Genomic DNA, 13,422 nt, shown 5'->3' with positions numbered 1-13,422 from the left:
CAGGAGACATCGCATGGCGTCAGTGTGCAAACAGAATAACGCTCATGATATAATCTCACGTTATTTGCTTGGGTCCACCCTCTTTGTCGATTTCTCATTCAGCCATTGCCCGAATTAATCGAAGGTTGAGGCATCACATCAGTTGCTTCGCCTGCATCAGTAAGATTTTGTTGGAGGATTAACACTTTTTATATTGTTTTGGATCATGCGGCGTTGACAACACAACTTTTGTTCTGGGAGCGTGGATTGTTACGTTTTTAATTGACAAACCATGAAACAAAGAGGATTCCTGACATGGAGCGAGAGACGCGGGTGGGTTGCATTAGTCCCTTTATTCGTTCTTTTATGGAATGGGGCTCATGCACAGATCAAATATTCAATCTCTGAGGAAGTTAAGGAGGGGACCATCGTCGGGCATTTAGCAAAAGATCTGGGACTTAATAAAAACACTTTGAAGGATAGGGTATTTCGTATTGTGTCTGGCCCTTCTGAACCCCTCTTCCAGGTAAATCAAAACGACGGCATTCTCTACGTGAATCGAAAAGTAGATCGAGAGCAGGTATGTGAAAGAAGCAGCGCGTGTCTGATCAACTTGAAAACTGTGCTGGAAAACCCTTTGGAGATCCATTATGTGGATGTTGAGGTGGTAGATGTAAACGACAACTCGCCTACCTTTTCAGAGAAAGAAACAAATTTAGAGATATCAGAATCAGCCGTACGAGGGGCTCGATTTCAGCTCCAAGCTGCACGTGACGCAGACAGTGGCCAGTTCTCTATTCAGCAGTACAAACTGAGCCACAATGAACATTTCCACATTGAGGTTAAAGATAGAGGAGAGGACCGTAAAATTCCATTTCTTGTTTTACAAAAACAATTAGACAGGGAGACAGCTACGAAACACAAGCTGTTGCTGACAGCAATTGATGGAGGGAAGCCAGCAAAGTCGGGTACGATAGAAATCAACGTGGAGGTACTTGATGTAAATGATAACTCTCCTATGTTTACAAAGGAGGTTTACTCGGTAATGTTGAGTGAAAACACACCGATTGGTGTGACAGTCACACGGGTTAATGCAACTGATTTAGACGAGGGTTTAAACGGCGAGGTAATATATTTATTTGGGAAAGAGGTTGATAGAAATATACTGGAACGATTTGTTTTAAACCAGATATCAGGAGAGATAACTGTTAAAGGTCCTATTGATTTTGAAGAAAACCAAAGTTATGAAATAGATATACGGGCATCCGATAAAGGACCTGCTCCTCTTACAACAGATAAAAGCGTATTTATAAAAATTATAGACGTTAATGATAATTCCCCCGAGATAGAGGTCACTTCATTTTCTAACACAATTCCCGAGGATTCCAGAATTGGGACCACGGTGGCTCTAATAAGTGTCAATGATTTGGACTCCGGCCTCAATGGAAAGGTTATTTGCTTTTTAAATGACAATTTCCCTTTTACACTGACGCCCTCGATGCAAGATCGCATGTACTCTGTGGTTACCAAGGCTTCACTGGACAGAGAGTTTCAGCCCCAATATGATGTAACAATATCTTGCCGAGACGCAGGCGAACCACCCTTGTCGTCTGAAAATACAATAAGCGTTGTTGTTTCAGATGTGAATGATAACAGCCCGGAGTTTTCTCTGAGACCCTATACTTTCTATCTCACTGAAAATAACGCCGCAGGATCATCGGTATTTTCAGTGAGCGCTTTTGATCGTGATGAAAATGAAAATGCATTAATATCATATCACATTCTTAAAGAAGGAGGCGAGAATAGCAAACAGGCCTCTTTTATTGACATAAACACCGAAAATGGAGATATTTTGGCGCTAAAAAGTTTGGACTTTGAAACAATGAAAACATTCCACTTCCAAGTTGTTGCCACAGACTCTGGAACTCCATCACTAAGCAGTAACGTCACAGTGAACGTGTTCATTCTGGATCAGAACGACAACGCTCCAGTCATCTTGTATCCAGTCAGCGCTAACGGTTCTGCTGAAGGTGTGGAGGAGATTCCCCGCAATGTGAACGCAGGACATTTGGTGACTAAAGTGAGAGCCTATGACGCTGATATAGGATATAACGGCTGGTTATTATTTTCACTGCAGGAAGTGACTGACCACAGTCTCTTTGGTTTGGACCGCTACACAGGACAGATAAGAACACTTCGGTCATTCACAGAGACAGACGAGGCTGAACATAAACTGGTCATACTGGTAAAAGACAATGGGAACGTTTCACTCTCAGCAACAGCTACTGTGATTGTCAAAGCTGTGGAGCCCAAAGAGGCTTTTGCAGCTTCTGATGTTAAAAGTGCAGCAAAAGACGAGGAGGAGAACAATGTTACATTTTATCTGATGATAACTTTGGGCTCAGTTTCAGCACTTTTTCTCATCAGTATCATCGTGTTGATTGTAATGCAGTGCTCCAAACCCGCTGACTATTCCTCCAAGTATTTACAAGACGCAAATTATGACGGGACACTGTGCCACAGCATCCAGTACAGATCTGGAGACAGACGATACATGTTAGTTGGACCCAGAATGAGTATAGGTTCTACTATAGTCCCGGGCAGCAATGGGAATACTCTCGTGGTCCCCGACAGGAGACGGGCATCTGGAGAGGTAAGAAGGACATACATATATATCTACTATATCTGATATATCTTTTTGACATTTTTAAGCAATATTCTTTCAATAGGTGCCCAGAGTGTATTTTAACGACTATTTCAAAAATTGCAATCAGGAGGATTCAAATTTGGACTGGTTTGTTATGTAGGCCTATTCTATGAGGTTTTTTTTTCTTGTTTGTTTTTTGTGCCCAGTGTTCCATCGAAACCAGAATTCACATTCATCATTGTCCGTGGTGCTGAATTTGTTTCTGTTTTTATTTTGGGTGCAGCTGTTGCTCTAACTTAATTAATTCTTTGAAATACGGATATTCTATATCCATAAGCATTACACTTTGCTTAGTTGAAGAGTAGATTTTTTTTAATTATTATTAAAGGACACCTACTGCACATAGCGTGTTGAATAAATTGCTACGCCTTTTTCTTCTCTCATATTTCGCCAGTATCTGAACTGGTTGTAACGGTCATACACAGTGCTGCAATATTTGCAGGACTCGCGTGGTGGCAGTGCACAAGTGCAAAAGTGTGTCTTATGTATAAACGCCCATCCATTTGCTTGTCTGTAGTTTCCATTCCGGTATTATCACATGTGAAGTGACGGCAAACAATCAACGGCTTTGTTCTAACATTCTGTTGAACACGGATTGAGGAATATGATGGATTCTGTAATGTAACGGCGTCGTTTTAGTTCGGATATTTTGGAGTATTGATTTATTCTTCAAATCATGGAACAAAGAGGACGAGAGGCGTGGACGGGGCTATGGCGATGGATTGCTATTATGGTTGCTTCGGCTTTCATGTGGAGTGGCGCTTCGGCACAGATTAGATACTCCATATCTGAAGAAGTGAAACAAGGAAGCGTTGTAGGGAATATAGTTAAGGACTTGGGGTTGGATGTGAGTATCCTGGAGGAGAGAGCACTTCGTATTGTGTCTGGGTCTAATGAGCCCCTGTTCGAGGTAAATCAGAACGATGGCAACTTGTACGTGAATCATAAGGTGGACAGAGAGGAGATTTGTGAACGGAGCAGTGTTTGTCTGATCAATCTGAAAACCGTGCTAGAGAATCCCCTGGAGATCCATTATGTCTCGGTGGAGGTGCTGGATATAAATGACCATTCACCTACTTTTCCAGAGAAAGTAAAACGTTTTGAAATATCGGAATCTGCGTTACCTGGTGCTAGATTTCAGCTGCTAGCTGCGCAAGACCTTGACGGTGAAACATATTCTGTTCAACAGTATAAACTTAGTCAAAATGACCATTTCCGTTTGGAGGTTAAAGACAGAGGAAAGGATGGTAAAATACCTATTCTTAATCTACAGAGGCCACTAGACAGAGAATCCACGAGTAGCCACAGGCTACTGCTGACTGCATTTGATGGAGGGAAACCCCCGCGGTCAGGCACGATACACATAATAGTCGAGGTATTGGATGTTAATGATAATTCACCAGTTTTCACTAAAGATACTTATTCTGTTATGTTAAATGAGAACTCCCCAATTGGTACAACTGTTATACAAGTAAATGCCACAGATTTGGATGAAGGTTCCAACGGTGAGGTCATTTATTCTTTTGGTACTAATGTTAATAATAGATTACGTAAATTATTTGAAGTTAATGCCAGGACAGGAGATATAATTGTCAAAGAATTAATTGATTTTGAGACGGATGATAGTTATGAGATTGATATTCAAGCATCTGATAAAGGAGCTGCTCCGCTGACAACCGACAAAAGCGTTGTTGTGCAAATCGTTGATCTCAATGATAATGTACCTCAGATCGAGGTGACATCATTTTCCACTGCACTTCCTGAGGATTCCAGAATCGGAACTACAGTGGCACTAATCAGCGTTACTGACCTAGATTCTGGTTTGAATGGGAAAGTTATTTGTTCTATAGTGGAAGATGTACCTTTCAAAATAATACAATCTTTACAAGAAAGTATGTACTCTATAGTTACCAAGGACCCACTTGATAGAGAAAAGCATTCTCAATATGATGTAACAATAGTAGCTAAAGACACAGGGGAACCAGCCTTGACATCTGAGAAAACAATAAGCGTGGTTGTATCAGATGTGAACGATAACAGTCCAGCGTTTTCACTGGTCCCGTATATTTTCTATGTCAGTGAAAATAACGCTGCAGGAGCTTCAGTATTTTCAGTCAAAGCATTTGATGGTGATGAGGGCAATAATGCCCTTCTTTCATATCACATTCTGAGAGATGGAAGTGAACATGGAAAAATAGCCTCATACCTAAACATCAATGCTGAAAATGGGGACATACTGGCTCTAAAAAGTTTTGACTTTGAAACAATGAAAACATTCCACTTCCAAGTTGTTGCCACAGACTCTGGAACTCCATCACTAAGCAGCAACGTCACAGTGAACGTGTTCATTCTGGATCAGAACGACAACGCTCCAGTCATCTTGTATCCAGTCAGCGCTAACGGTTCTGCTGAAGGTGTGGAGGAGATTCCCCGCAATGTGAACGCAGGCCATTTGGTGACTAAAGTGAGAGCCTATGACGCTGATATAGGATATAACGGCTGGTTATTATTTTCGCTGCAGGAAGTGACTGACCACAGTCTCTTTGCTTTGGACCGCTATACAGGACAGATAAGAACACTTCGGTCATTCACAGAGACAGACGAGGCTGAGCATAAACTGGTCATACTGGTAAAAGACAATGGGAACGTTTCACTCTCAGCAACAGCAACTGTGATTATCAAGGCTGTGGAGCCCAAAGAGGCTTTTGCAGCTTCTGATGTTAAAAGTGCAGCAAAGGATGACGAGGATAACAATGTGACATTTTATCTGATCATAACTTTAAGCTCGGTTTCAGCGCTTTTCCTAATCAGTATCATCGTGTTGATTCTGATGCAGTGCTCCAAACCCACAGACTATTCCTCCAAATATTTACAAGACGCAAATTACGACGGGACACTGTGCCACAGCATCCAGTACAGATCTGGAGACAGACGGTACATGTTAGTTGGACCCAGAATGAGTATAGGTTCTACTATAGTCCCGGGCAGCAATGGGAATACCCTCGTGGTCCCCGACAGAAGACGTACGTCTGGTGAGGTAAGAATGGTACACAGATACATATATGTAATATTGTCATTATTTTCGAGTGGTGCTCAGAGTGTATTTCAACAATTTTAATAACAATGCATTACATTTGTGCTTGACCGTTATGTAGCCTAATATAGGAATCGCATAATGAAAACGTTTGGTCCCATTAGGCTCAACTGCTTCTTCTTTATTACTGTTTATTGTCAGCGTATTCATGACATTGTATTCATAGAACAATGCTTCACCTGACTTTGGCATACTGATTTCAAAAATATTCATAGTGGTTTCTGTATGTATTATATGTTTGTATAGTTGCTATCTGCCATTTGAACTATATGAAACTTCTAGAGCCAGATATGTGGCTCTGTATTGGACCGAAACCTGTTCTTATCTGTGGACGTATTTCTTGTAGTTTTCTTGTATTTTTAAAGGCAGTACTCAAGTCTTATATTTCTGGCAATAACTAAACTGCCTAGACTCTAGTACAGCACACTGTGATATGAATAAAAAGTTGCCCACCCCAGTCAAATCAGTCTACAACCGGGCCTGTAAAAAAAAAAAAAAGTTAAATGTTACAAATGTTCGGCTTTTGTTACATTATTTAAGTTGTCTTGATAGCCAAACAATATTTCATTGAACGGACTCATGGTGTCAGTATAAACATATAATAGTGAATCTTGTTCGTCACTGTTCGTCATTCATGACAGTCCACCCCTTTACTGGATTGTGAATCCGGCATGAAAGAATGATACAAGACCATGGTTAACGTGCAGTGGGATGATATAGCACTCGGATAGAGAGGAAAATACATTCGTCTTGGAAAATGGGCTTTTATTTTCATTAGGCAACACATTTATATGTCTAGTAGCCTGCTTTGGATAATCTCATCGTCATATCATGGAACAAAGAGAGCTCGGGACATGGATGAAGCGACCGGGTAGGATTGCCGTCGCGATTGCTATGGTTCTGTTATGGCGCGTGGCTACGGCGCAAATACGATATTCCATTTCTGAAGAAGTGAAAGAAGGAACAGTTGTTGGTAATATAGCCAAGGATTTAGGACTGGACAAGAGCACATTGAAAGAAAGAGGATATCGTATTGTGGCCGGATCTACTGAGCCTTTCTTCCGGGTAAATCAGGATGATGGCATCTTGTATGTGAACAAAAAAATAGACAGAGAGGAGGATTGTGAACGGAGCAGCGTGTGCTTGATCGACTTGAAAACCGTGCTAGAGAATCCGCTGGAGATCCATTATGTCTCGGTGGAGGTGTTGGATGTAAACGACCATTCCCCCAGCTTTCCTGAGAAAGAGAAACAATTAGAGATTTTTGAATCTGCATTACCAGGAGCAAGATTTCAGCTTCAAGCTGCTCGTGATGCTGATGGTGGTCCGTTCTCCGTTCAGCAATATAGATTGAGCCAGAATGAACATTTTCGTTTGGAGGTGAAAGATCGTGGTGAGGACCGTAAAACTCCTATACTGATCCTCCAAAAGCCACTTGATAGAGAATCTATGAGGAGCCATACGTTATTGCTCACAGCCCTTGATGGAGGTAAACCTCCAAGGTCTGGTGAAATGAAAATAACTGTAGATGTCTCCGATGTCAATGATAACCCTCCAGTGTTCACCAAGGATTCTTACTCTGTGCAACTAAATGAAAATTCCGCTATTGGCACAACTGTTACACAAGTAAATGCAACAGATTTGGACGAGGGTTCAAATGCTGAAGTTATATATTCATTTGGTAATGACGTGGAGGCAAATGCACGTTCACGTTTTGATTTGAACCCATTGACTGGAGTAATAACCGTTGCAGGAGTAATAGATTTTGAAGAGATGAGCAGATATGAGATTGACGTAAAAGCATCCGACAAGGAATTAACATCTGAGAAAAGTGTTATTATTAGGATCGTTGATGTAAACGACAATGCACCCGAAATCGAGGTGACATCTTTTTCTCGTGCTCTACCGGAAGATTCCAAACCAGGAACCACAGTGGCGTTGATTAGTGTGAAAGACTCAGATTCTGGTCTCAACGGAAAAGTTATGTGTTTTATAAATCAAAACGTTCCTTTTACGCTCAGTCCATCTTTACAAAATAACATGTACTCTCTAATCACCAAATTGCTTTTAGATCGAGAACAACAATCCCATTATGATGTAACAATAGTTGCTAAAGACGCAGGTGAACCATCCCTGTCATCTGAAAAGACAATAAGCATTGTTGTATCAGATGTCAATGATAACATTCCAGAGTTTTTACTGAAACCATATACCTTCTACATTTATGAAAATAACGCTCCAGGAGACTCTGTATTCTCAGTGAAAGCCTTTGATCGTGACGAAGATGAAAATGCTCTTATTTCATATCATATTTTTAGAGATAGAAGTGAAGATAAACTGACTTCATTTCTTAACATCAATGCTGAAAATGGAGATATATTGGCACTAAAAAGCTTTGACTTTGAAACATTGAAAAAATTCCACTTCCAAGTTGTTGCCACAGACTCTGGAACTCCATCACTAAGCAGCAACGTCTCAGTGAACGTGTTCATTCTGGATCAGAACGACAACGCTCCAGTCATCTTGTATCCAGTCAGCGCTAACGGTTCTGCTGAAGGTGTGGAGGAGATTCCCCGCAATGTGAACGCAGGACATTTGGTGACTAAAGTGAGAGCCTATGACGCTGATATAGGATATAACGGCTGGTTATTATTTTCACTGCAGGAAGTGACTGACCACAGTCTCTTTGCTTTGGACCGCTACACAGGACAGATAAGAACACTTCGGTCATTCACAGAGACAGACGAGGCTGAACATAAACTGGTCATACTGGTAAAAGACAATGGGAACGTTTTACTCTCAGCAACAGCTACTGTGATTGTCAAGGCTGTGGAGCCCAAAGAGGCTTTTGCAGCTTCCGATGTTAAAAGTGCAGCAAAAGATGAAGAGGAGAATAATGTTACATTTTATCTGATGATAATTTTGGGCTCAGTCTCAGCACTTCTTCTAGTCAGTATCATCGTGTTGATTGTAATGCAGTGCTCCAAACCTACCGACTATTCCTCCAAGTACTTACAAGATGCAAATTATGATGGGACACTGTGCCACAGCATCCAGTACAGATCTGGAGACAGACGATACATGTTAGTTGGACCCAGAATGAGTATAGGTTCTACTATAGTCCCGGGCAGCAATGGGAATACTCTCGTGGTCCCCGACAGGAGACGGACATCTGGAGAGGTAAGTGTAATGTCTTGAAGAATTGCATAATGTCTCGTCATTACAAGCTGACTTGTTGGCAGAACTATTTATTGGGGAGACCGTTTGTATATGAGTAATACATATCATGGTACCACTTCCTTCTTGGAAGAACACGGAAAGTACACGTGAAGACTTACTTCGCATTAACCACTGTCAGTGCACTTATTGTAACTTCCTGACAAAATCTGCAATTACTTTTTTTGATCCTCCTCTCCGTTAGGAAATATGTCGTTTTTTTCTGTTTTTTTCGCAAGGTACGTAGTTTTTTTCAAGCCATGTTTATTATTAAGGTTTCCAATGTTATAAAGATATATTCCACAGCAGTTTTTCTTGCTTGATTGGCAGGATGGATGGGTGATATTTCTATTGCTTTCTCTTTAAGGAATTTTGACTCTGTATATTGTTGCTCTCCGTGGTGCTGAATCTTAAGCTATGCGCTAGTATAACACATCGTTTCAAAACCGCAGGGCCTTCTTATATCCATCCCAATCAAGGCAGGATTGTACTGTCTCTACAGATTGTATGCCGAACTTTGATTTGTTGAAAAGTTTTTCAGACTGAGAGAAAACTCACTAGTGTAGCACTTGAACGCATGGTGTCAGTGTAGGTTGGTTGTAAGTGTATGGCTCTCGCAGAGCCTTTCGTCACAGGCTTTATTCTGGCCCACCCTTAATAGTGACTGCGATTTTTATCAAACGGCATCGTTGCTTGTGAGCTTACGATTCGTGAGCAATATCTACATTCTTTTTCCATCAATCGATCTGCAGAAAGCATACCTTGGATTACGTTCAGGAATATGACATACAACGTCTCCTTCATAATACGACATATTTAGTGGACTATTCTTTATTACCTTCAAGTCATGGAACAAAGAAGATGTGAGACAAGGAGGGAGCGACAGTGGTTCGTCGCCTTCATGGTTGTATTGGATATTTTATGGAACGGAGCTTCAGCACAGATCAGGTATTCGATATCTGAAGAAGTTAAAGAGGGAACTGTCGTTGGGAATATAGCTAAGGATTTGGGACTAGATAAAACCACACTGAAAGATAGAGGATATCGCATTGTAACAGGCTCAGCGGAAGCCCTTTTCGAGGTAAATCAAAATGATGGTATCTTGTACGTGAACAGAAAAATCGACAGAGAGGTGGTGTGCGAACGGACCAGTCCGTGTTTGATCAATCTGAAAACCGTGCTAGAAAACCCACTGGAGATTCACTATGTGGCGGTAGAAATACTTGATGTGAATGACCACTCTCCTAGTTTTGCAGAGAAAGAGAAAAGGCTTGAGATTTCTGAGTCTGCCTTACCAGGAGCGAGGTTTCAGCTGCAAGCTGCACGCGACCCCGACGGAGGCCAATACTCCATTCAGCAATATAAACTCAGCCATAATGAACATTTCAGAGTAGAAGTCAAGGATAGAGGTGAAGACCGTAAAGTACCATTTTTAGTCCTGCAGAAGCAGTTAGATCGAGAAACTGCTGGAAAACATAGGTTTCTTCTAACGGCCATTGATGGAGGAAAACCGGCGAGGTCTGGCGCTATAGAAATACTTGTGGATGTTCTTGATGTTAATGACAACTCGCCTGTGTTCACGAAAGAGCTTTTTTCTGCCACACTGAGGGAAAATGTTCCCGCAGGCACAATGGTGATTCAGGTAAATGCAACCGACTTGGATCAGGGTGCAAACGGCGAAATCATATATTCATTTGGTAACGAAGTTGATTTGAAATTAATGGATCTCTTTAGTGTGGACCCATTCACGGGTGAAATTAAAGTAACAGGTCTGATAGATTTCGAGGAAAGTAAGAGTTATGAAATTGATATACAGGCATCTGACAAGGGACAAGTTCCTTTAACAGCTGACAAGAGCGTAATGATAACGGTAGTTGATGTTAATGATAATGCTCCAGACATAGAAGTGACATCATTTTCCAGCTCTATCCCCGAGGATTCAAGAATTGGAACTACTGTGGCCCTGATTAGTATCAATGATTTGGACTCTGGAATCAATGGCAAGGTCATTTGCACAATCAAAGAGAACGTTCCTTTTACATTATCTCCGTCATTACAAGACAACATGTACGCTGTGGTCACGAAGTCGCAGTTGGACAGGGAAAACAAGTCTCAATATGATGTTACAATACTTGCTAAAGACACGGGTGACCCATCTTTGTCATCTGAAAAAACAATAAGCGTCGTTGTATCAGATGTAAATGACAACAGACCAGAGTTTTCATCGAGCCCCTATACGTTTTATGTCACTGAGAACAATTCTGCAGGAGCCTCAGTATTTTCAGTGAAGGCCTCTGATCGTGATGAGAGTGATAATGCTCTTATTTCATATCACATTTTGAGAGTTGTAGGTGAAGATAAACTGACTTCATTTCTCAACATCAATGCTGAAAACGGGGACATAATGTCGCTAAAAAGCTTCGACTTTGAAATATTGAAAACATTCCAGTTCCACGTTGTTGCCTCAGACTCTGGAACTCCATCACTAAGCAGCAACGTCACAGTGAACGTGTTCATTCTGGATCAGAATGACAACGCTCCAGTCATCTTGTATCCAGTCAGCGCTAACGGTTCTGCTGAAGGTGTGGAGGAGATTCCCCGCAATGTGAACACAGGACATTTGGTGACTAAAGTGAGAGCCTATGACGCTGATATAGGATATAACGGCTGGTTATTATTTTCACTGCAGGAAGTGACTGACCACAGTCTCTTTGCTTTGGACCGCTATACAGGACAGATAAGAACACTTCGGTCATTCACGGAGACAGACGAGGCTGAACATAAACTGGTCATACTGGTAAAAGACAATGGGAACGTTTCACTCTCAGCAACAGCAACTGTGATTGTCAAGGCTGTGGAGCCCAAAGAGGCTTTTGCAGCTTCTGATGTTAAAAGTGCAGCAAAAGATGAAGAGGAGAATAATGTAACGTTTTATCTCATGATAACTTTGGGCTCAGTTTCAGCCCTTTTTCTCATCAGTATCATCGTGTTGATTGTAATGCAGTGCTCCAAACCTACAGACTATTCGTCCAAGTATTTACAAGACGCAAATTATGACGGGACACTGTGCCACAGCATCCAGTATAGATCTGGAGACAGACGGTACATGTTAGTTGGACCCAGAATGAGTATAGGTTCAACTATAGTCCCGGGCAGCAATGGGAATACTCTAGTGGTCCCTGACAGGAGACGGACATCTGGAGAGGTAAGAACAATATATAACACAGTATAACACTGATTCTATTGACTGTAATTCATTTTTACAATATATCTGTGTGTCCACGCCACAAGTTACCAACATTTCCGCTCGCACTTTATTTTACGGTACACTAATAAGACGTAACAAGCCGTACTTTGTATCAAATTAGACAAAAACTAGAAATAATATGTTCTTTATTAGACACTAAACAAACAGTTATACCCTAATTAGACACCATACAACTAAATTATGCTGTAATTAGAAGCCGCATATAATACCGTATTAGACCCAAAATATACTATACTTAGACACTATTATACCAAATTATACTCTAATTAGAAACCAAATAGGAGATCTTAATACACTATTAGACACCATTTTACAAGATCATAGTCTAATTAGAAATCAAATACAATGCCATATCAGATCCAAAATATGCTAGTTAGACGCTATACTACCAAATTATGCTGTAATTAGACATCACATTTAATGCTACCAATGATAGCTTAATTAGACAACACAGGCTGTAATTAGACGAATGTAATGCCATATTATATCGGACATAGCCTTTATAATAGACAAAACGCTGAGAGCTCAGAGGACAATTTATTTGGTCTTTATTTAACATAGTTTCACTTTCTTACAGGGTCATTTGTTGCTCATTAGAAGCTAACTGTACCATAACGTCAAACCACATCTGGTCGCTACTTGACACGTCCCTCGTAGCCTGGATGTTCTCCGGAGTCCCGTGGAGTTTGTAGGTAGTAATACATAGCGTAATACATAATACATGCTTCCTCGACGCTCTACTCCCATACCAGTTAAGACCATTTAATGCCATGTCACTATCCGACCCCAGTAACATTAGGCTCTAAATAAGTCTAATAAGGGTCTAACAGTGGGAAATAATACACTTTAGTTTACAGTACACTTCTGTTGTAATGTGTCCCAAATTACCCTCTAAGAAAGTTTAATAAGTGTCTAACAGTGGGAAATAATACACTTTAGTTTACGGTACGGTTCTGTTATAATGTGTCCCAAATTACCCTCTAAGAAAGTCTAATAAGGGTCTAACAATAATAAATAAATAAATATGCAATGCCCTGGCAGCTTCCATAGCCTAATGTTACTGGGGTAACATAATATAAAATAATTTATGGAGAGACTAAGAGTTACAATTAATATAAATTGAATTCAATGTTCTTGAGTTTGAGGGGTTGGCCTCCA

At 40.8% G+C, this 13,422-nt stretch overlaps 3 protein-coding genes and 1 pseudogene across 3 annotated transcripts; all 4 read left to right on the top strand.

The window, feature by feature from the left end:
• Positions 1–271: 271 nt before the first annotated feature.
• LOC139923615 (protocadherin alpha-3-like) lies at positions 272–3,098 on the top strand. Its single transcript, XM_078289005.1, has 2 exons — positions 272–2,632; positions 3,081–3,098. Exons 1-2 carry the CDS (start codon positions 272–274, stop codon positions 3,096–3,098), a joined length of 2,379 nt encoding a protein of 792 aa, XP_078145131.1.
• A 264-nt stretch (positions 3,099–3,362) lies between these two features.
• LOC139923617 (protocadherin alpha-3-like) lies at positions 3,363–5,862 on the top strand. Its single transcript, XM_071914419.2, has 2 exons — positions 3,363–5,732; positions 5,842–5,862. The coding sequence occupies exons 1-2, from the start codon at positions 3,363–3,365 to the stop codon at positions 5,860–5,862; spliced, it is 2,391 nt and encodes a 796-aa protein (XP_071770520.2).
• Positions 5,863–6,674: 812 nt separating this feature from the next.
• On the top strand, positions 6,675–8,978 carry LOC144542406 (protocadherin alpha-3 pseudogene; annotated as a pseudogene).
• An 865-nt stretch (positions 8,979–9,843) lies between these two features.
• On the top strand, positions 9,844–12,228 carry LOC139915382 (protocadherin alpha-3-like). The gene has a single exon (XM_071903991.2). It carries the CDS (start codon positions 9,844–9,846, stop codon positions 12,226–12,228), a length of 2,385 nt encoding a protein of 794 aa, XP_071760092.2.
• Positions 12,229–13,422: the final 1,194 nt, after the last annotated feature.

The sequence above is a fragment of the Centroberyx gerrardi genome, chromosome 16 (assembly GCF_048128805.1).
Source record: "Centroberyx gerrardi isolate f3 chromosome 16, fCenGer3.hap1.cur.20231027, whole genome shotgun sequence".
NCBI classification, from domain to species: Eukaryota; Metazoa; Chordata; class Actinopteri; order Beryciformes; family Berycidae; genus Centroberyx; species Centroberyx gerrardi.
Note: the sequence above shows the minus strand (reverse complement) of the source record. Positions and strands in the feature narration are given on the sequence as shown.

Excerpts from the sequence above, each read along its gene's own strand:
- LOC139923615 (XM_078289005.1), top strand. The coding sequence starts at position 272 with ATGAAACAAAGAGGATTCCTGACATGGAGCGAGAGACGCGGGTGGGTT.
- LOC139923617 (XM_071914419.2), top strand. The coding sequence starts at position 3,363 with ATGGAACAAAGAGGACGAGAGGCGTGGACGGGGCTATGGCGATGGATT. Across the intron at positions 5,733-5,841 it reads CGTCTGGTGAGGTAAGAATG|CCTAATATAGGAATCGCATA; the intron begins GTACACAGATAC and ends ACCGTTATGTAG.
- LOC139915382 (XM_071903991.2), top strand. The coding sequence starts at position 9,844 with ATGGAACAAAGAAGATGTGAGACAAGGAGGGAGCGACAGTGGTTCGTC.